The sequence below is a fragment of the Seriola lalandi genome, unplaced genomic scaffold (assembly GCF_002814215.2).
Source record: "Seriola lalandi dorsalis isolate HSWRI2012SDOR001 ecotype SW California unplaced genomic scaffold, Sedor1 jcf7180002054413, whole genome shotgun sequence".
NCBI classification, from domain to species: domain Eukaryota; kingdom Metazoa; phylum Chordata; class Actinopteri; order Carangiformes; family Carangidae; genus Seriola; species Seriola lalandi.
The window spans coordinates 91,269-115,234 of NW_019524966.1; the positions used below are offsets into that span (position 1 = coordinate 91,269).

Genomic DNA, 23,966 nt, shown 5'->3' on the forward strand with positions numbered 1-23,966 from the left:
TAGCTTGTAATTGTATATTTATTAGATGGTTATGAAGAGGGAAACTCAAGCAGCTCATGTGGTGACTGCTGCTCAAAGCTTCATAAAGTAGGCTGCATTATGTTTCGCTTACACATCACACAAAGACTGCATTTTCAAATGAAACACATGTGCTGTCAGTGATTGCTGGGGTAGACAAAAGTTATTATTATTTAGAGGTATGAATGAGATTGCAATCTGTTCCACACAAATGGGAATGGCAGCATAAAATCTGCAGTAATCTCATGAATAAATGTGCTCTTTCAGTTGCCATTCAGTCACATGACCACCAGGGGTCACCTTTGTTTGGGTTGAGGTTGAACTTTGATGTTTGCGCAAACTTTTCACTGAGAATCGACTTACAGGTTAAGTGGCTCACAGCAGCTGACCTGATTATACAAGACGCCTGATTGATCAAATGCCATCCTGTCCACAGACATGCTGTGAATCACTTTTAGAGGCAGATGCAACATGTCGTATGTTGTGAAATAGTTTAGTTATTGTGAGGAGCTTCCAGATTCACTATGTTAAAAGATCATTATGTAAGATCCACTGTGAGGTTGGGCCTGCAGGCAGTCTGCTATTGTCTGGGATGTTACTTGGAATCCTGGTGATTTGATTATAGCCCACTGCTTCGCATGCTATAAAACACATCTGTCTGTGGTGCAGAAACAGCCAAACACTACTTTGAAGGCATTTTTAGAATAAAGGTCTAAATTGGGCAAATAGGACTTTGCCTGTAAGACATTACACCCTAAAGTATTTGTGATATGACACGGCAGCATTATAAAACTTTATTTTGAGGCCGTACTTCAGTTTTCCCAATGTAATTACACAGCTACTGCTAATACACTGTCAGATTCTGATTTGTGGGAAATAGTTCAAAGGGCTTGGGACCCATTTATTAACCCCCCATTGTTGTGAAGCTTGTAATGTTTAATTTATGTTTATAGGAAACTGCATAGGTTTAAAGTGTAGAAAACGAAACTATGACCATGTTGTTTTATGTGTAAAAGTGTTCTGATGTAACTTAGCCAAAATGTGATCGTAAGCTTGTTCACAGCTACTGACTGAACAGAATATTTTGCAAACGAATGCCTGGGTGAAGCATGGCAAACCAGATTTAAAATGATCTTTTTTCATGGTGCAGCGATGTAAAACTGTGTTAGATAATCTAAAAAGGACTAAAATGAAAAATTAGCAAAATATCCCTCTGAAACTAAATTCTTCAGAGTTACAATAAGAAAATGTGATCCTAGCCAATCTTCTGGCTTGACAGTCCAACGTGATGAAAATTAGTCTTTGAATTTTTATGCTTTTCATCACAGGTAAAATTTGAATTTACTTACAAACCGTATAACTGTGTTCATACTTCACATTCATCATGTTTGGCTTCTGTCTTGCCTCTATAATTACAGGAGCCCCTTATGCTGAACAATGTTTATAGAGAATAACAATTACATGTTTAATAAAAAGTCAGAAATAATGAACTAAAACTGAAGCCTTCACTCTTTCAGGCAGCATGGAATTAATTTTAATCACCTGATCTTTGTAAGAAAGGGTCTGTTCCCATTTACTACACGATTTTTTTTCATTCTGGTGAACTCTCTAATTCCTGCAGCCATCGGGAGTGCTGCCCAGTCACATTTTTGGTGGTGGAAATGACGAGCCCTCTAGCACCTGCTGCCTTTATCTGAAGTCTGACTGAACAAAAACACAAGCCTGACGTGGCAGCAGTTCTAATTTTTTTCTGCATTGTAGAATTTATGACAATAGAAGCACAGTGACAATAGGAAATTGATTTTTTTGTTCCATTAAAGCAGCCAATTGAGACTTTGACCTTGCTTTGTCAGGAGATCCCTCCTTGAGTTACTTACTTGACCAAATTTTATTGACATGAAATTCTCGGCCGATTTCCAACCTCTTTCTGAATCAACTGATTAGTCTATGCATCACTGTAATACTGTTTACAATACACTGCAATAGTGTATTGTAAACTGCTGCAGAGCCGAAAATGACATTTAAGGCGCCATGGTGACCGTAAGCTGTTCACTGTTCACAGGTTAGAAGATATCAATCCCTTTAACATGTGCTAAACTGGTGTGTATTTGAACCCAAAGTCATTAATACACCAGAGAGAGAATCTGCTGTGCCGCCTCATTAGGACCTGTTGCTGAAGTGCTGCTGTAGTGGGACCAAGCTGCTATGTCGGATGAGAGAGGAAGCAGGAGTGGCACAGCTATGCAAAGCCTTTTCCGGTCCATAAATGCCATGTTTATTTTTGAAGTTCTGGCCTGATGTGCACTACCTCCTAAAATACCATCTCTGTGAAAGAAAATGTCGGGTGTACAAAGCCTGTCACAACTCTGTCAGGGATGGTCAGGCCGTTATAGCGCTGGGATGTAAGAGCGGGATGTTTGTCAGTTCAAAGAGGTTTGAGCCACGTGTAGCTCAGGCAGAGTGATCATGTCAGCAGCAGGGTAAACGCCTTCCCTTTTTTTGCAGTGGAAAAGAAAAAAAAGAAGTTATTTATGACACTGGTCTCTTTCATGCCACAATGTGCTACACCACTCAGCACTGATATACGAAGGAAAAAGCATTAGAAATTGAGTAAAGCATAATTTTGCTGAATACATTAGCGTGGATATTTTTTACGAGTTATTATTTCTTTAAGGTTTATTACAAAGTTTCAGATATTCCCATTTCTTTCATATAATACACACTCAAAAATTGCACACTTTTCTCTTTCCTTTTGGCACAACAGTAAATCATAAGGTTATATACTATACTTATGTTTACTTCCTCTATTACGATGCCAGTGGATCTGGATAGAGATGCTGGGTGGTTTCCAAGGAGCTCTTTTCCACAGCTGAAGCCACTTTACCATGCCTGTTTTCACCACAGTGCACCACAGGCCCTTCTGTGAGGTTGCTGTGCTTCCGTTGTGCGCCTCTCACAGCCTCTCAGGCCCTCCTCACGATAACACTACAGCCAGCGCTGTTGAAGGATCAAAGATCACCCCACGCCTAACAAACAGCTAGACACTTGGCCTATCAGAAACATCTGGGAGTGGTTGGTTGCAGCTGTTGGTGCATGCCCACACCCCTGAAACAATCAGGACTCAGGCCAGATGTAGAGATCATCTCACGTAAGGTACAGATGTTTCTGTTCCTCAGAGTCTCTCACCACAAGGAGAAGTAGGATGCTTTCTGAAGTCCTATTAAATTTAGACTGTTTGTGCTGCACCCAGATTGGGTTCGGTGCCTTGGGATATGCCACCGGCTTGTGGGTTGTCACTATTCGGCAAGGTAATTGAAAACAGTGCTGCTTTCAAAATGCTTATGGAAAACAGTGAAAAAAAGATGTTGTTTTTTCCAAATTGGTGAGTGTGAACCACTAAATATCACCTAGTCTGACCCCACTGATGATATCGAATGTTGCATAACCTTTTCATCCATTTCACATGATAAGCATTTATATTGCAATTCTAGAAATATGTTGCCAAAATTTGATGCCTCTTTAAGTGATTTTATGTTTACCACAGGACAATCCACAACATCCCATATCGCCTCAGTGTCAAATCCCAACAGCTGGGAACCTCACTGGGGTTTTTGCTGTCACGCTCTTGTGTGGAAGAAACATTCAGAGAAGTAAAAGTGACAAAACCACCAGAGAACAACATCCCTGTTGGGTAGTTTCATGTAAGGCACGATATTTTATGAGCTGATATGTTTTGATGTTGACTATTGCACAAAACGCGTCACTGAATTTTAGCTGCTTTTAAGTTTTTAGACATTTTGAGCTGTTATTACTTTGATTTTGAAAGACAATTTTCGATATTGCCCAATAATGTTTGATCTGAGCCAATCTCATCCTCGGTGCTCAATTCATTATTTCACTATCGAATAAAAGTTATTCTGCTGCAACATGTTATGTTGCTTGTAGAAACTTTTCACACACAGTACAATGTCCAATGAGTGATGAACATAGAACATAAAAATGCAAGCGGCTTTGTGTCAGTGTCCAGTCTTGGACATGATGCATTAGAATCGACTGTGGACATGTAAAGTTAATGACTCGTAGACATGAAGATACCTATAGAGTGATGGCAGAGTTGACATATTAATGCACTGGATATGATGCTAATACCAGACCTGGGATGGTCTGGAGAGAGTCTTCCGCTCCTGCAGTCTCCCCGTGGTGATTAGAAAAACACTTTGGTGGATATTACACCCTGTTATTCTTTCCCTCTGCTGTCTCTGCCTGTTCCCTCTCTCTGCACACCATTAAAACAACATCTTTGGCACAGGCTCACCGAGCACGACACAGTTTCGTCAAGTACCCTCACTGTGGCCCCCTCCTCCTCCATTCTCATGAATGAAATGGTTTTGTTCTGTACATCAAAGGGAGGTCTACTGTTTGTACTGGCTTTTACTTTCTGTATATCTCTTCCTAAAGTCTTTCCCTGCAGTGTGAGCATGATGAGTTAGAGCTTCCTCATAAGACTTGCGGGCCCTGACAACATCAGCGCCCCTGCTATGCAGTAGTTTTTTTAGTCTAGAACTGGATGATCACCCGTCGCTGAAGTCTCATGTCTGCATTACTTTTGCTGTCTCTCCATCATCAGCCTGACCTCCAGCTGCCTGGTGGTCTTACTGTGGAACCACGCCCGTACCCAAAAGCCTTTAAACCTCACAGGATTGTTACCTGTCACACGATGTCACTGCAGAATACTGGTTGAATCCTGCTCTCATTTCTTTTCAGATCCTTACTCCAGATATAAGACAGAAGGATGGAGAAGATCAGCGTGAGCAGGCAGATGAGGGGAGTTAACAGGGGTTTTCTCATACATCAGTCAGCAGATGTGAAACAGCAGCTTTTCCAGACAGTGATAAATCTCTCTAGAGCTTTTCTGTGAGGGCACAATGTTTTAATTAACAATCAATCTCTTAATTTATTGGAGGCCATAGGGAAAAGTATCATTTGAATGCGAGTCATGCTTTCTAAATTAATTTAGATTTGTTTCTTCTTTCCATGTTAATTAAAACTTCTCTGGGAGTATGAGGTTAAATTTCAGGTCATGATAAAATCGACAAGTATTTATTATACACAAAGCGCTACAATGCTGTCAAAAAAATCGTTTGTCCAATCTGTTGTGCCTCACATTTTGGGTTAACAGATGTAGTTTACTGGTTTCCTCTACCTTTCGTAACTTACTTTCTTACCACTGGATCATTGAGAATCTCTAATTTGACTTACATGCTGTTTGACCTTGGGGAAGTGGTTTGCAGGAGGAGTATATAGGTGTGAATGAGTTCAAAATTGAGTTTCAAAATTTCACATTTGTTGAGTATATCGTTTTGTCCATGCTTTCAGTTTAATTGAAGAAAAAAAAATGCTCTGAAAGGGTTTCAGCCTTAGAAACACTGATTCTGCTCTGCTAACTGATCTCCTGACATGCAGAAGCCACAGGCTGTCTCCCATGCATCCTGAACTTCTCCCACCCTTCTTTGATCATACAATTACTTTATCTCTTACGACAGCCTTGCCATTTGTTAATTATTTGGCTAAAGGCGTTGGCTCTAAGTTCTTGAACTGATGAGTAAGAAAGAAATTACTCCCTGTGCTTCAGGAAGAGGATTGGGCTTCAAAACCTCAGGGAATCATCAAAGGGTAAAAAGGGATGTGGTTATTTACTATATCTGAGGTTATGAAATAATTTCTTTCACCATTTAAATAATTACACCGGTATATTTATCTGTAATTTCTGATGCGAAACCTTGCCTGTGTATTTTTAGTTGTGGGCTCAGCAGCTGGTTTATAGAGTGCTACTCATTATAGTGTTTGTACAAACCAAAGCACATATGGTTTTGACAGTATCATAGCAGCTCTTTTCATGAACATCTGTGCATGACTAACACTGAAACATGACATACTGATGTCGACTCTTCCCATGGGCCATTTATACATTAGAATTACTCCCGATCACCTCTGTACTCCATCCCTCTTCTTGAGTCTACTCTGGATTTCTGTGGCTTTACTGTTTAGCTTTTTACCTAAACTCTTGACACAACTTTATTATGTTTCCCAAGATGGGCTTATTTTACACGATAGGCTGTGTTGCATGCAAAAGCAGACTTCACTTGGGTGATTTAAAGTCATAGACGACAACTGACCAGCTGTCCAGACCTCAGAAAATGGCTGTACATGGTCACAGCTGTGAGTTACTGCCTTTTGATTTCAATATATTCTTCAGATTCTCACAGTATAAATATGTAGTAGGATTCCTACATTCAGCAGCTGAGCCTGGCCAATGATGAACACATTATCTTTATAATTTAAAGGCTTTGCCTCAAGGACCAACAAAACAGAGATGTTAAGCACATATAGAATACATGCATTTTTATGTTAACCACTCAAGATGCCACCCCTCTTTGTTTTTAACTTATTGCTCAGTATATAGGCAATCTATATTTGCTCTCTGATAGAGAAAAAAATACTTTATTAAAAGGGTAATCAGAATAGTATTTTCTTTAAGATGCTTTGGGGATTGAATATGATATTACCAACTCACAGACTGTGGCGATCTGTATTAAGTCTATCGAGAGACTATTGCATCATCTGTTTTAAGGATTTCATCTGCTACTTTTTAAGTATTTGTGTATATGGGACAAATATTTCCCTTTCCACACCTAAACTCATGTAAGATGTAGAAATATAAATGTAATGTAATGTAATGTAATTGTAGTCTTATTACTAATTCATGACTTGTGCTCATGACTTTTGTATTTAATACAAATGAAGATCTTTGAACACATGTGCATTTGAGATGTGTGGAAGTTGCATTACTGAAAATTTATGGTGGCCAAAGGATGAACAGACAAGTGTACCAGACCATAGAGTTGGATGTTGACCCAGGCAGACCAGGCAGCAGAGAGTTTAGAAAACCCTGAGGATAAGGATAGTTCTCTCGGCCGATATGTTTCAAACAGCTTCCGCTGCTTCCCATCATCACCACTGGGATCCGATGAAGGATGGCTTTTACTTTATTGTCCAAAAAGATGCACGTCTCCAGTGCTCACTTCCTCAGACAAATGGCCAGCTACACTTGACCTCTTATCCCTGATTCCTGTTGGGATTTCTGCTCATAGCTGAATGATGATGACAATAGCGCTTCCTCTTTAGCTGTGCACCTGGTGATGAGCCTGTGGATGCCAGGATCCTCATATTTTTCAGAAAACAAGACAGTTTCAGCTCAACACAGAATTCATATTTAACCGTACTGGAAAATTCAATAAACTGACCATGAATATTAAACTTCACAAAAAAAATGTAGGAACAAAATGAAGAAACCATCAAAGGAACACAGAGGAGTAAATTAATCCCTTGTATACAAAAATGACAAATTCTGAGGTAATCTTGTGTTCTGCATTGCAACCCTGTAAAACAATAAGCCTGTCGACAGCCTCTGCGTTGCTTTTGATGAGATTTTTTTTCTAATTCTGAGTGACACAAATAAAGGATGGAAAAACATGTAAATACTGAAGTTTCATGTATTGAATTGGTTTATGCACTGCATTCAAGAAGCTGTTTTGTATTTGCATCTGCATAAGGAACTGTTTAACATTTCTAACCATTCAGTCCTGTTTCTTGTTATGTAAATGTTTGCTCATGAGCATGACCATATGTATCATGTGACCCTTGGACAAAGTGTTGGTAAAGTTGGCAGCCTTGAGGCTTGATTCCTTACCCCCCAAATACATAATTGGCAAAATAACATTCTTTGCACACAAGTCCCTTTTTGAAGCCATAACCACAGTATAAAACAAATAAATCCTATTGATATCTATAACAAGAAAACTGCACTTGGACCATCAATGCACCGGCATTGCTCAAAGGAACATTGGCAACTACCAGTTCTTGTGGAGCATAATGAAACTGACACGTCTTTTGGCCACTATTAGTATTGGGTCTGCCTCCCCATATGGACTTGATTTAAGGAGGTTAACTATACATGGACAATCATAATTTTGTTTTTTTCCTGTTAACTCAAGCGGGGTTATGGACTACTGACTACAAATCATTATTTACTTTTCAGTATTGATTATCTTTTGTCTATGTGCTGACAGTGATTGACAAGTTCATAGGAACTTGTGAAATAAGATGATTTTTTTTCTCCCTCTGCCATAATACTGGGATATAATTTATTGGTGATAGGAGGGTGTGGGTCATTTATGTTTCCTGTGGAACCAACTGAAAGCTTCACATCTGCCAAAGAAAATGATCACAGCAACAGACTCATGGCAGAGAAAAATAGTTTCCACTGTTACATATTATTTCAGTTTATCCTGTCACTCCATCTGTATGCTGCTTTGAATGAGAACCCTATTTAGTAACATTGGCTGTGATCTGCTGGTGTGGTCAGGACATGCAGCTGTAACAGAGTAAGAGATGCAGGAATTCACCCAGGTTGCTCCGTGCTGACCCTGATAGTGAATGTTCACTTCAGTGCCAAGGCTTATTGCCATGGTGTGCTTGAGAATGACAGACCAAGTAGAGTCAACATTTTCTAAACTCTCTCAAGTGACAGCATTGTGAAGTGTGGAGTAATGGGATTAGAGTTTTTTTTTTCTCCTTTCCTCAAAGAAACGTTTGCTTGAACAATTTAATTGTTTTGGGAATTCCAGGGCAACCCTCTCAATGCTATGCATTCCTTTCCTCAACAATATAATGCATTCCTGGAGAATAAAAGTGATCTCCATCAGAATAAGTTAGACTCCCTACAATGTCTGAGGAATTTCGTCCTGCAGGAGAACGACATGTTGGACTGTGTGATTGATAGTGTATTAATCAGAAAGCATTCACAGTGGACCGCCCGAAAGGTTGTGATTTTGCTGAAGTGGGTGTCATTGATAAAAGCCAGACTGCTGTTAACTGGGGAGATCTGATCCTGTGTGCTATTAAAAAGCAATGAAAATTTGAAGGAGAATATAACATTAATATATTTGGATGTTTACGGTTAACACAAATACTTCGCAGTAATGAAATCAGTATGTATTCACTTTAAATTTCAGAAGCACCCAAGGTTAAATTTCCAAATCACAATAGAGCTGCGTCCTCCAGCAGGAGAAATTCTTTCGCTGACATGCTGAATTACTCTCACGCTCGGAAGGTCTTTTTAGCTTAATTTCCACTCCTCTAGTTACTGGACAAGCTCTTTACTGCATGGCTTTAGGGAAAATGCTACTTTTATTGATTATCTTCTCAATTGTATATATATTTTTTTACTTCCACTGAGATTGTTGTCAAAAACATGATCTGTAGATGAAATTTCATTAACTATAGGTGTTCGTACGATCCTGTTTGGTCCATCCAGTTTGCCTATTTTTTGTTGAGAGCCAGGACAATAAGGACACTTAATGTCTGACTGTGATGACTGTGTACCACTTTTAATGACAGTTAAGCTCACAGGATTAATATAAGGTTTGTAGGTTGATTATTCAACATCTTGTGTCCCAGAAGTCCATACTCTATTTTCCACTTGTGAAGACAAACAGATATCCTGCAATATTAGACTAGTTTTTACATATTACAGCTGTATATGACCACAATATCACACACACACACACACACACACACACACACACACACACACACACACACACACACACAAACTTACTCACTTGTACTTAAATGTGTCACTTTCTAAATCCTTTGACAGCCCCCGTCTCAGCAGGATATGAAGTTTTCAGTTGATGGTAGGAATTAAAAAGCTACACCAACAAACATGGTCCCAGAAACGCAAGGCGGAGAGCCTGTAGCTGTTTTGCAGCAGCCTTAAATTATTTAAAGGTGGATTTTCCTCTATTACTTAGTAGATGAACAGATTTTGGCAATCAACATACAATATGTAGGAGCAAAACAAAGGCGTCCCAGCCAACTCACTGGCTTTGTCATGAGAGAAGGGACGAGAAACACAATATTGTTGTGGTTAGTTAGACTTCAGACTTTTTTTCTTTAAGGCATTTTTAATCCACACAAGCATTTGCAGAGCAGGCAGTGTCTTCGTCAGCAGAGCCCTGCTTTGTATTTGTGTAGTCACACACATTCACACCTGGGACTTGCTGAGCACAACCACAGCTTTCCTCATGGGTCCCTGAGCACTAAATGTCGTCCTCCGGGGTGACATTACTGCAAATGAACACTCTGCATGTTTCGTACCTTTTATTCAGATTTGCAGTGAAAAGACTATCTCCTCCCTTTGTCTTCTGTTACAATGTGGACGATGAGCCTGCAGTTTATAATTCATAGAAAGCAGGGGTAACAAATTTAAACACTAAAAATGAACGGTGATGGTTTATAGGAAGAGTTGCTTTTGAGTAAACTGCTATGAAAGCAAAGGAAACAGATATGTCCTTTTTCTGGAAGCTCAGACAGAAAATAATAAAGTTTTCACGCTGGGTTCACAGGGAGATTTGACCCAGCAACCGCAGAGCGATGGCAGGATCACCTCTGCAGGCAGCTCTTTCAAATACAGATACTATATAGCCGACCCTTTCATGTTTTTAAATGCATCTGAGGGCAAAATAACAGAGATGTGGAACATGGGGTAAAGCAAACTAAACATTCAGTTTTACAGACTGTTAATCTACTTGGTCTGAACTCTTCGGTGTCCGTCATTGCAGCAAATAGAGAATTTATAGTGACTATAGTGATCATCATCGACTGTACTCACTCACTATATACCACCATGGTAGACTGCCTATTTTTCTCCCTAAAGTAAATTTAGGCCATAAATATCATATTGTTTGAAATATAATGACTCTGAGCCTGCGGGCCTTGATTTCAGGGTCCAGTCTAGGGTACCACAAAGAATTTAGATTTTTTTTCCCCCCTTTACTATAAAGATTTATTGTTGCAATTTCTGGAGTCGGGAAGCAGTAGTAACACTAAACAGAAATCTATAAAAGATCTTTTACATCATGATTAACCAGAAGATGACAAAGAGCTGGTACTCCCAGAATTTTTCTGAACGAAATGAAAACCACCTGTGCACTCAATATCTAATATCCTCTGGAAAAGAGCATGCAGGCAGTGTTAGTCTATGTCGAGTATGTGGATACACACAACACATGCACACAGAGATATATGTGACGTGTGCTTTAATGCAGTGCAACCTAAAAGAAAACAACAAAAAAAAAACTTGATGAACTTATCTCAGGTCTTTTGACTCGATTGTGTGTAAAGTGCGTAAAATACCTTCTGAGCTTGTCCCATTCACTTCATTTAAAGGTAACATTCAACAAACCAAAGCTCATATTTCCTCAAATGCACCGGATCTGGAGAAAATGGTCCACTGGTGCTTCTGGTTAGTGTTTTGTCTACATTAGACCTCCGCTCAAGCACGTGGCCAACCCCCTGAAACACCGCTGTGGTTTCTCCATCAAATATTCTACACAGTTCACTTTAAATACATAAATACCGTCCATTGAGTTATGGTCGCGATGGGGCTGTGGAAGAGCAGCAACATGTAACCAGGATACTTATTGACACAAACTGACAGATGAAAAAATATGGGTATGTTGAGGAACTAAAATTTGTACTTTATTGGCTTAAGTAACAATTTATGTGTTTGGTGTAATTTTTTAATAGTTTTTAGTTAATAATCACATTAAATAGTTGATTCAGAGGAAGAGTATTTTTCAAAATTTGTGCTCGAGTTTAATCATCTTTGTTATTCCCTTTTTCCTTTTATTTCATTTATAAATGAAGATAATTATTTTTTGCTGTATGCTGTGAATCAGCACAATGCGGTGAGATCATGCTCTGTTTTGATTCAGTCTTGAGATCAGATTCGTGTTCATAAATGCTGTAAAAAGCAAGGTCTTATTTTTTGTTACCTAAGGCACACTTGCAAATGCAAACAATAAAGTCCTTGTGAGTGTAACAAACACAATGCAGTCTTCTGTGATCTCTGGGTCAACTGCTGTACAAAGCGAAATAGAAATCAAATGAAAAGGTAGTATTTACAACCTCATCACACAAAGAATTACAAGGAAGGAGGATGTAGGAACAGCTGAACCCTATTCAGCTTCCCACAGTATTAATATTGCATGTGGCAACTCAATAATTATGGACTTCAACGACTGTGGTGCAAAAGCTAAATTCATAATGTTTTTCAGGGAGCATGCATCACAGACATACGTAATTTAATTTTAATCAAACTGTGTGTGTATCAGGTTGGATACACATTTGTTCTGGTTGACATGAGGTCCTCTGCTATAACAGCCTTTCACACACTTAACTGTAATCTTGATTAAACTCGATCCGTTTATTATTTCTTCCATGGACTTTCAGCAAGGCTACAGGAGCCAAGCTCTGTGGTTTCCCCTCTAATCCATGTCAAATGTCACTAAAATAGCCATCACAGAAAAATTACTAAGACCACAACCTTGTGATGTGGACAGCATCTAACCTCAAAGTAGAATTGCAGATTTATCCACCATTACAGCACCTTGTTTTCTTTATTCAGGGTCTCCGATGACTCACAGGAGGACTCAAGATGCTCTGAAGACGAGGCACTGAACCGGATTAATGCAGCGGACAATCTCATGCATGGTAAGAGAGCATGAAACATTCAAACACTGTGAAGTGAACTTGGGTAAAATGAATGTGATTTAGGTTTTAAGAGTTAGAGAGAAAGAAAAAAAACAAGCTTGAAACTAAGTTGTACTTTTGTGTGTGCAACTAAAATGCTGATGCCAAATGGGCAACAGATGCTTCTCTGATGTTTTGATGCAATTTATCCACAGTGCAATACCTAATCTGTTTGCTGTTGTCTCTGCAAAACCATAAACAAATGCATCAGCCTGACGTTTTTTATATTTAGCGTCAGTACATCGTTTCATCTTTCATCATTAATCAAAGCCAGAGTAGACAATCCTGTCAAGGGAGCCTTTTGGTTGATTAGTATGGTGTCAACAGGATATTTGGCCATCCGTTGTCTTGTCAATGGGCAGGCTTTGCACAAAATTAAAAAAACAAAGGATATTTGCAATAAAGAAAAATGTATCTGGATAAGACAGTAAACGTATTATTTGTTTTGCTTAATAAAACACACAGTGACAGGCTGCACAGATAGCGGGTCTGCATCATAACTTGAGATGACAATATGAAACGGTCCAACATGTTATCAAAAAAAAGAAATAAAAACAAACAAAGTGCTTTGTTTTCTTTACAACTGCTATACATCTTAGTACACTGGCATTTATTGGATACCTTTGATGACTCCATGGTTTTATCTTCTTATTTCATTTCATGCAATCTGCAAACACTATTTGGTGTACAACGTAATATTCAACCGTTTTATTACTCTTTTGATGCTTTGCACTCTAAACCACAACTATCTTATTCATAAAGAACACAACAAAGGACAGTGTCATTATAGTTTGTTTGTCTCCCAGTTTCACCAGAAAGTGGCATTAAAAACATATGAGGGACCGATAATGCATTTGAAATGATGATTGTGCATGTAGTAGTAAAGCTGAAGGCTGTTCTGACTAAGCAAAAAAAATGAAAAATAAAAATGTCATCTGATTTTTGTGTTTGTGTGTTTGTGTGTCCATGTGAATGTATATGTGGACTGGCGGGTATGTGTGTGCATGTCACCGGGACTTTGCCTCCTCTGCTCTGCTCTGTCACAGTAATAATGAGTAGCTGGCAGCACTGGAACTCATTCCACTTGGTGATATAGCAGTTCACAGAGTGAGAGTGGGAGACATAACTAGGTTGCTTGGAAGAAAAAGGTTTAGCCAGCAAAAATGTTGAATTGTGGTAGGGATCTGACTGACCAAACTATTTTTTTTCCCCCCAAAGTTTTATTTGTCTTATTCAGCACAATCAGAACGATACAGCTATGTTGGTTCTATTCATACTTATTCCATCATAAATCATGTGTCTTTATTTTGTTACACCAAGCTTGACTCAGTTTTTAAATGGTTTTTCTTTAATGATGATAACAACAAAAATCAATCAACCTAGAAAAAAAAAAAAAAAAAATTAAAGCAAGATGATTAGTTGCACGCATTCACCCCACTCATGTCAACTGTTTCACAACAACAAATAAGACTTGAGACGGCCGAGCTCCTTTGTTGTGCTCTTGTTTATACTCTAAATGGATAGTGACAAGGGTTTAATAACTTTCAGAGCTTACAGTGATTGACAAGAGAGTGAAAGCAGGGTTATGGCTCCAGCACTATTAGAGATAAAAGCAGAGGTCCTCCTGGGAGCTGACTGGAGATGTAGGCTATACACTTCTTTAAAGAGTCACGAGTTGTGAGGAAACGTTAGTGCCTCTTTTCTAGACTCCTAGAAAAACAGCCCTAGGAGGTTTCTTGACTTCCAACATCTGAGGGAAAACACTGTCTGTATGATGTATGATAGGCCTCTTTTTGTTGAGCTTGTTTGGTCAAGGTATAAGGTGAGCCACACTACGGCCCCTGTGAGCCACAAAGTAGAACGTGATGCTATCAAATGTATACTTCCAGACAAACTTGAACATGGATTAAAGTGAACTATAATGCATTTCAAAAGCGCGCTGGAAGCAGAGATAAACCTGTTGTTTAATATCTCTAATATAACTTTTCATTTAATATGTCTTTCTATAGCCACTTCAACTATTCAAACACCACCACTTGTCAGAGTGTAATCAAATTTGAATACTTTTTCAATGTGCTCACAATATACTTCATTCAGGATTTCTCTATTGATTTTAAACACTGTACTCCCTGAACATGTCTTGAAGAGTTACACTAGAACTTGTCGGTAATATCCGCTGAATGTTTCCCAACTGTCACCTTGAAATTCACCTTCAGTCTCATATTATGTCAAAAGAGTGTATGTTGCTGAATTCTTTGGTGGTGTTATTCCAGAAGAACCTTGTGGGTTTAATGTGTCAAAAACATTCAGTGTAGCCTACATTTTTATAGCCTCTACTGTAACTATTTAACTTTTTGACCTATTTGAGCTGAGCTTCTCCCAATTTAAAACCTCAGAAATGAGTTGCCACACTCACCCAAACTTCAGAACCGTTTCAAGACTTTTCTAACTTTCTTTCAGTGCCAGAATAGTTGAACCTGTGCACAGCTCCATGACAAATCATGTGGACCAGTGACCGAGCAATGCTGCTGATTTACACTTCCCTCTCGTATAGGATGGTGGCACCAAAGTTCAGCAATAACCTGGCCCGTCTCTCTGCAGTCGGCGTGGCTCCTTGAGGCAGCGGCAGCCGCAGCAGCAGCAGCAGCGGCAGCAGCAGCAGCAGCAGCAGCACTGAAGAGGAGAGCAGGAGGTTGCTCTCCGTCACGTGTTGAATAAATTAGATTTAGAGAAAGGAGGGGAAGGGAGGGGGGGGGCGTCCTCAGCGCGGCCCCACACTGTTTGGTTTCACTCAGCGTGCTGCAGCAGTGTGTCTCCGACCAGACAGGCAGACAGTGGATGCCGATAAGTTGATAACGTCCACTGGAGGAGGACTACAGGAAAGTTTTACAAGGCGCAACTTTGCATTTTTTTTTTTTTTTTTTTTTACTACTCATAATCGCCTGACAAGGGATTGGAAAAATAACAAAAATAGGAATTTAAAAAAGAATTTAAAAAGAAACTAAGTGTGAGCAGTGGCAGGAATCTCTGGCAGAGGGAAAGCAGGTTTCTGAAGTCCTGAGATGGATGTAACTTTCACTTTGGGCTTTGTCTTCACAAGGAAACAGTGAGAGGAGAGATTTTTCAAACTCGGCTTGTCCTCTCTAACACAGAGCAGAGGAGCCGATGAATGTGAGTATCTATCACTCCATGACACACATCTCCTCACTCCACCAGTAACCTGATGCGATGAAGTTGTCCATCAGTGCAGTTTATCCACAACCACACTTTTCCCTTTCATTTCAGTAACATTTAACACACTTTACAACTTACTCGCTGACCCTGTGTCTGCTTTAGAGACTTTCCAGTGGGAGGATACATGCAGCCTATAACTCATTCTCTTAAGACGTTCGCTACTTTTTCTTTGGTTTCTATTTCTTTACATGCGCACACTTCTATGTAACGGTATAGGACGTACAGATTCATTGTAATTATATGTTTAGCTGGTTCATTTCAAACCCTGTTGCAAAGTTAATTTAACAAACCCCTTAGAGCAGGCGATTTCCAAGACATATGGTATTTTAATTTAGAGCTGCCACCCTTAATGTTTTACATGCAAAAAACTGTTTATGAGGTTATTATCAAGTTATGAATGTTATGAAATGTTGTTGCGTTTGTGTATTAGATAGAACTGTGCGGTGTTAATACTGCACAGAACACCCTCAGCCTGCGCGCAGACTTTGAAGAGCAGCCAAAAATATTTGAACTGCATGTCAAGTCGCACTTTTTTTTTTAAGCCCCTCTGAAACATTCCTCTCAAATTGGTCAACCTATGGAGTTATTGTATTGTCCTCGGGGTGCTGCTGCCGCCGCCGCCGCCGCTGCGCCCCCCTGTCTCCCTTCGTACAAGCACTTGAACACATACCAACTGATTACCCGCATGTCGGCACAGTTATTGTGTTGGCAGACTCGTGCTCATTGACCGTGAAAAGGTGTTCCTTTCCCTCAATTAATAAATTAATTAAGTCTCCACTGGGTTCCATCAGCTCGCACTTTAGTTGTGAATGTGATGGTTGCCATGGTGCAGCTGCGTAATTGTGCTGCCTTTTCTTTGACTTTAGACACAACAAGGGCTGCAGGCTCCTCCTTTTCTTTTTCTTTTTTTTTTTCCCTCACCACCCATCATCAGTTAGAGGAGAACTGCGGAGTCCTGCTTTTGGTGTAGCCTAATAATTGTGCCACTTCTACAGCTGTTAAGTTGTATTGTTGCCGCCACTTTGTGTCTATTTTATACTTATCATAGTAATTTGGGGAAAATTGACCAGACTATAATAGTATCCACACCACTGAGGCTTGTAGTAAGTTGTAATAATCAGCATTTTTTATTTATTCATCAATATATCCATCTACCCACACATGCCTCCATTTCTATACCTGCTTAGTTTCTATTTAGTTCTAAAACGTTTGTGATAATAAGTCTCAGTTTCTCTGTTATTATTGTATTGTGTGTCATTGGACTCTGGGTTGAGTTAAAATGTAGAGAAAACAAACAAAAAAAGCAGCATTGATGGATAAAACCAGAATTTGGGCCTCCCTAGCTTTTATAAGAATCCAAGGATTATGTCATAAACCCTTGGTGCAGTGCATGAAGTAATCATTTCACTAGTCTTGTCTTTGTAGCCTGCATATGCTGTTGATGAAGCTAGTGTTCCAGACTCCTAAAAAGGAATGAAAAACACAAGATATGTTTCTCCCAGGGTGGCCACCCCAACACCACCCAGAACGTCTCTTGTTGCTTTACATTTGTGGAAATTGCTGGGCTGTAGTTGCTGCGGTTTTACTCATCTTCTTGCAGTGTCGTCATCAGTAAAATAAGTCGAGTCTACATCAACCCATGGGCTTTGAGAGTGTCGTGCCAGAAGAACACTGTCAAATTCGAAATTCATTTTCTCTTTAGTGACAGACTCTGTCAACTAAAATAAACCGTCTATGTCAGTGCTGAAAGAAAAAAAGTTTTGTGGACACACTCAATTTAAAAAAAAAAATCCCAATCAGTCCTGTCCTCTTCAGAAACATGTATGTGACGGTTTGCATATGTGCTGAACTTTGACCTCAGCTGTAGTAACGTCCAAACCCTCCTCGCGCCCCTGCTACTGTAACTCGATGCACATATGTTTTTAATGATGCAACCACTTGTGCTGCAAACGCAATATCAGATGGTGTCATCTTCAAAGACATAAGGTGTGTGTTTTTTTTATCTGGAACATCTTACACAAACAGCTGAACTAACCCATGCTGTTCTTGCTGTGGGAAAGAGATGATCCCTCTTGTCACAAACCCTCAGAAACCTCCAGCTCACCGTGAAAAAGTAGGCTGTGTGTTTTCCCGAATATCGTGTTTGTTATGGCCGGGGAGTGCATGTGTATCTGAGGCCTGTGATGGTTTTTCCTGGCCTTTTTAACATGCCCCAGGACCTAAGTTTCAAAGACTAATGCAGAGCACAGAAACGTGGCACTTTTGAGAGGCAATAGTCTGGCAAACATTCAGAGCTTTTTAGTTTGCTTTGTGCTAAGCCTGTCATCCTCGCGTCCAGTCAATCTGCAGTTCTGTCTGTGGTTTCCATTATGGCTCCATTGAGCTTGAGGCAGCCTGGCGTGTTCCTAAAACCACAGAAGTTTTCTTTGAGTTAACTGAAATCATGACTTGGAATTAGAAGCTCATTTTACGTAGTCTGCCACTATAGTTGTCCCTCCTGGCCTGTTGGTGGTGAAAATGGTTTGGTTGTGTTAATTAAAATAGTGCAGCTGAAGTACAGTGTTTGGGGTCAGGTTTGTGATGAACTAGGATATGTACTGTATCTCTGGAGATCAGATACTCTGGTTAGATCAGTAAAGCGCCACATTAAATTTGTAAGCGACTATATCAAATATCGTGTATGGTTGTTGTTTAAGATATTAGCTAAAGATAAGTGTTTGACAGTTATTCAATATCCCAAGATACGTCTTCTCAGATGAAATTATAGGACTTGGCATATCCACTGAATTAATTGTGATGTTTAACAGTTTCTTTTACTCTTCACTGTTAAAAATCACATTTATATTTTATGAGAGGTTTGGCATTCCTAGGCATTGGCTCATGGACGGAGGCAGCACTGTTTGTTCAGATGTATTGTCTATTGTAGGGTTTTCCAAACCAAAGGCCTGCTTGTCATGATAGTAGAATAAAAAAGACAAATGTTACTTCACAGAAAAATGAAAAGTGAAAAATAAATAAGCAAATGTATTTTCAGCTGTCATGAAAAGTGGATCTGACACATTTTGCCAAACATGATCTAGACCACAGTGGAGAGGTGGGAAATGCGCCACTGATGGCCCCAGCATGCACTGATGCCATGGATTTTTATGCTGATTCCAGTCATGCTAGAAAAAAGTACCCAGGATGGTATCCAATGTATTCAAACAGAGGTTTTTATTCTGCACGTAAATCCTAGAAACCTTGGATTCGGTTGGTTGACTGTGTTTAGAGGATTCAAAAAGAAACTGGGTCAGTGCCATCGTTACTACTAACAATGAAGTGCACGTGATGTGTTATAGGCACATGTGTTGGTTTTAGAAAAAGCAACCACGATCATGCTTTTATGAAGCATAAAACTAAATATTTTAGTGTCGTGGCTGAAGGTACATGGGGGTTAATCCTCCAGCAGTTACATCATCTTAACAAAACTCTTCACCAGTGTTTAACTACCAGTGGGAGGGACTCGCCATGATCTAGGACAATGATGCAAGGAAAACATCTGAATCCAAGCCACAATGGGATTGGCTTACTAAATACAACAGCTTTCAACCATCAGCAGCTATTCTGAACTGTTTTTTCCGGATTGCTTTCCCTGAAACCCTACGCACGAATAGGTTGTTGCCTTTTTTTATCTCAGCTGTTAACTGGCTTCTAACTTCCAGACTCTCTCAGTGATAGATGCCCGGGTAGATGACAGTGGTTGTCGTCAGTTTGGTGAGCGTGTTAGCTTTAAGGTGCAGAAATTTCTTTTAAACTTCATGCTGAATCTTTTTTACTCCATTTGTACTTCTCAACCTGGTATTGTGCAATTAGCCTACCCGAGTGTGTCTGCTATATCCATTAGGCTGCGCAGCTCTGCAGAGGTCCTCTGCTGTAGCTCAACCAGAGAATGCATTATTTCAGTTGTGGCATTTGGACAACGATTCTGGCCTTGAAAGTTATTCTTTGTGCTTTGGAGTTAGCTTTGTAAAAGTGCATCCCCAGTGTTGCAGTAAAGTAAATCAATACTGAGACTTTAAAGTTCAAGTGCTGTCAAGACTTTCAGGGTCTCATGGATATGCTTATGTTTTAGCAAAGAGCAGCACTCACAAAGCAAACCAACATATGGTGTGCAAGGGTAAATTTGTAGTGCTTGCTTTTATGGTGCTGTCATTTGCAATTATTATGGTCTCTGTGGAAGTAATATGACTCAGAACTGAAAGCAGAAAATTGATCCAGAGTTCATTTTTATTCCTAACAGTTAAATAATGAACTAGAATTGAACTAGTAGCTCCGAAAATATGATAAGAGCTCTGATTTTCATGTCATAATTCAAAACAAGTAATACTCCAAGGTTTTTCACTACTCACACTACATTGAATTCAAACCAGTTTGAAGTTAGAGTTAGTATGTTCGGTGTTGTGGGCTCCGAATCATGGCAGACTGAAATTAGCCCTGGAATCTTGTGTGCATATGGCCAACTTCCAGCAGACCTCAATTACAATGCTGCAGAGCCAGAAAAAGGGAGAGAGGTAGACTGCATGGAGCCCTTCAACTCTGCTGTACAATTCTGTCACTCAAACACACTGTCACCACTGTGGCTGAGACACATCGCCACACTGCATTCAGGGGAGGTATTTAGTGCACACGCACACATGCTCACACATGGATACACAGATGTTTTGTGAGTGTTTCCTTGCAGGTATCAGCTAAACCACTGGGGGGAGCATTGAAGAGCTTTCACTACAAAACCCAATTCCTCTAAATTTAATACATTATAATGTGCTTCTGAATATATTTCCTCAAAATTAAAGCTAATTTTACTTTGCAAACAAGTCAGAGTGGTTATGAATAACATTAATTTAGACAGAACCACAGACAATTGGAAGCTGGTCTTTTTATTCAATGAAAACGACACAATAATTTTATGTGTGCCAGACACTTGGTGGTTTTGGATTATTCTGCAGATGGTGACAGTCTTGTTGAACAAGTTCCACATTGCTCCACAGTGTCTCTCAGTCTCAATTACACATCCTCTGCAGTGGTATGGGTCTATTGCCAGAGTGTGCCTATTGTTTATTCAAGGAATTCTAACACCCTCACTTCTTTTAAATATCAATATTTGGATATTTTTTCTTCTTGATTTAACACTCATAGTCTTAATTCTCACAAGTATTGGAAGACAGATATGTTTTCTTGGGGAGAGTTAAATGTTTTAAATGGTTCTTGGAGCGGGTTCTCAGAACTGCTCATTCCCTGACAGCTAAATGTGGTGGTACAGATAAATATTAAATCCGGGACCTCACCTACTAGACTTACATGAGAGGGTACTGTTATGGTGAGCAGCCTGGCAAAAATGATTCCTGCACCTTTTTAATTGGAGTTGAATAGTGAGAGCCAAAGACTCCCCGTCTGAGGTAGTGTGCTCCGACCTGTGGTTTTGATGTTTCTTTAGCAAAGGAGAGCTTTCTGGTATGTAGAAGGAACAAGGTGTTGACTTATTATGTGAACTAAGAAGTGTAGGAAAATGTTATATGCAGGGCCTATTGTATTTGCTGTGGTTGGGAATACAGCCCATAAAACATATGGGAAAGTGTTTAACGCATATATTTGTTTTTCTTAAACTAACTTACTCTGTATTTCGACACAGAAATAATACACCTTCTCTTCTGCTGTTGTCAGGTTTTGACATTGCTCAGCTTTTCCTCTTTGTGTGCCTCTAGGTTTAAAAAGAAGGAGCCAAAATGAAGACAGCTGCCAAGGGTTTTGGGAAGTCTATAATGGACCCTTCGCATCGTGAAGGTTTGTGGAATAGAAGGATAATGTTAATGGTGTATGTGGCCTTGGAGCTTCTAACAGTCCAGTCCCCAGTGGTCCTGGGGACTCTTGAGCTACAGCTAGATGAGGAACAACCAGCAGGCACAATTGTAGGTGACATCAGTGCCGGGCTTCCTCCTGGCATCACAGCATCCCTGTACTTCATCTCAGACCACGAGGGAACAGGCGTGGGCAACGATTTGGACATAGACGAGAGCACGGGCATTATTAAAACTGCCAAGGTTCTTGACAGGGAACTGAGGGATAGATACAACTTCATTGCAGTCACCATGACAGGTGTGACCGTGGAGGTGACCATCAAGGTAAATGACATAAATGACCACGCCCCGACGTTCACAAGAAAGCGGGCGACATTTAAAATCCCAGAGCAGACAGCCATTGGGACAAGGTTTTCTCTTGAGCCGGCTGTGGATGCTGATCAAGGCCAGTTTACGACACAGGGCTACCTTATTAAAGATGGAAATGTTGGCCAGGCCTTCACCTTGGAGACCAGGAAGGGAAGCAGTGAGGTTCTCTATCTGGACTTGGTGGTCAATGCCATTCTAGACAGAGAGAAAAGATCCACCTACACTTTATCTTTGGAGGCCTTTGATGGCGGTTCCCCCAAAAGGACTGATCAGATGACATTAGATATTATTGTACAAGACATAAATGACAACGCTCCTGTTTTCAACCAGAGCCGCTACCATGCCATAATATCTGAGAACCTCCAACCAGGAAGCAACATCCTGCAGGTGTTTGCCACAGATGCTGATGAAGGGGACAACGGGATGGTGCTGTATGAAATCAACAGGAGACAAAGCGACCCGGACCGCTACTTTGTCATCGACTCCCGGACCGGCGTCATCACGCTCAACAAGCCGCTTGATTTTGAGATGAGGAGAGTCCATGAGCTGGTGGTCCAGGCGCAAGACAACGCAACCCAACCGGAGGTGACCAATGCGTTCGTCACCATCCACGTCAGAGACTACAATGACAACCAGCCCACTATGACCATCATCTTTCTCAGTGAGGACGGATCTCCCAGGATCTCCGAAGGTGCACAACCAGGCCAGTATGTAGCCAGGATCTCAGTCACTGACCCAGACTATGGAGAGTATGCCAATGTCAATGTGTCGCTGGAGGGAGGAGATGGAAAGTTTGCCCTGACCACTAAGGACAGTATCATCTATCTGATCTGTGTGGACCAGATTCTGGACCGGGAGGAGAGAGACACCTATGAGCTGAGGGTGATGGCGACAGACTCAGGCACGCCTCCTCTCAGGGCCGAGTCCTCCTTCATCATCCAGGTGACCGACGTCAATGACAACCCTCCTCTGTTTGACCAGCCAGTATACAGACAGGTCATCCCTGAAGTGGTGTTTCCAGGGAGTTTTGTGTTACAGGTGACAGCTAGAGACAAAGACCAGGGGCCCAATGGGGACATTAACTACAGCATCCTACAAGGCCAAGGCGCCTACTCCGACTGGTTCAGTATAGACTCCATTACAGGGATTATCACCACTCTCTCTCAACTGGATTATGAAAAGAACCCCAATCCCAGTATAACTGTGGTAGCCAGAGATGGAGGGAAACCCCCCCTGTCCTCCACTGCTGTGGTAAACATCGTACTTCAGGATATAAATGACAATGAGCCTGTTTTTGAGAGAAACTTCTACAATGTCTCCATCAAAGAGAACACAGCTCCAGGAACCTGCATACTTGAGGTAGGACATTTCTTTTTGCAGATTTATTTCATTAACAGTTTGTGAATTGATTGATTTTGTAAACACACTCCCACACATCAGCGCTGAGCTCATGCTCAAGAGTCTGAACTCAACTTGGGGGCAATTGTGGAGAGCATAACAAATGGAAATTTATTAGACAAATAGAAGAGGAATTTGTCAGACTTTTTAATGGTAAAGTTATTTAAACTGGACTGCCTCAGAGAGGATTTACCTGTGGTTTTAGGCCAAGATGATCTCCTCTTTGGCTGTCCTCCCCTTCACCTCTCAAAAGGTTTCCAGGGTAACAGGCAGTGTAAAGTCCTCTGTCAGCCAAGGCACAAAGGGGTTTTTCACGTATTCGCAGGCAGAGACAAATTCAAGGTTTTATCCCAAGAAATAGATGTCACTTCACTCTCAAAAGGCACCTTAATTAGGCTAGTTGAGCGTGAGAAAAAATGGCTATAGATGACAAGATGAATTAAAGTTCAGACAAAT

At 40.4% G+C, this 23,966-nt stretch overlaps 1 protein-coding gene across 1 annotated transcript in view; it reads left to right on the forward strand.

Moving 5' to 3' along the window:
• Window positions 1–21,656: 21,656 nt before the first annotated feature.
• LOC111657810 (protocadherin-16-like) overlaps window positions 21,657–23,966 on the forward strand; it is a 72,580-nt gene continuing 70,270 nt past the window's right edge. The window contains exon 1 of the mRNA XM_023410130.2: window positions 21,657–23,471. Within this exon, the coding sequence (XP_023265898.1) occupies window positions 21,672–23,471 (1,800 nt within the window). The 5' untranslated portion in view covers window positions 21,657–21,671. The remainder of the gene's footprint in view (window positions 23,472–23,966) is intronic.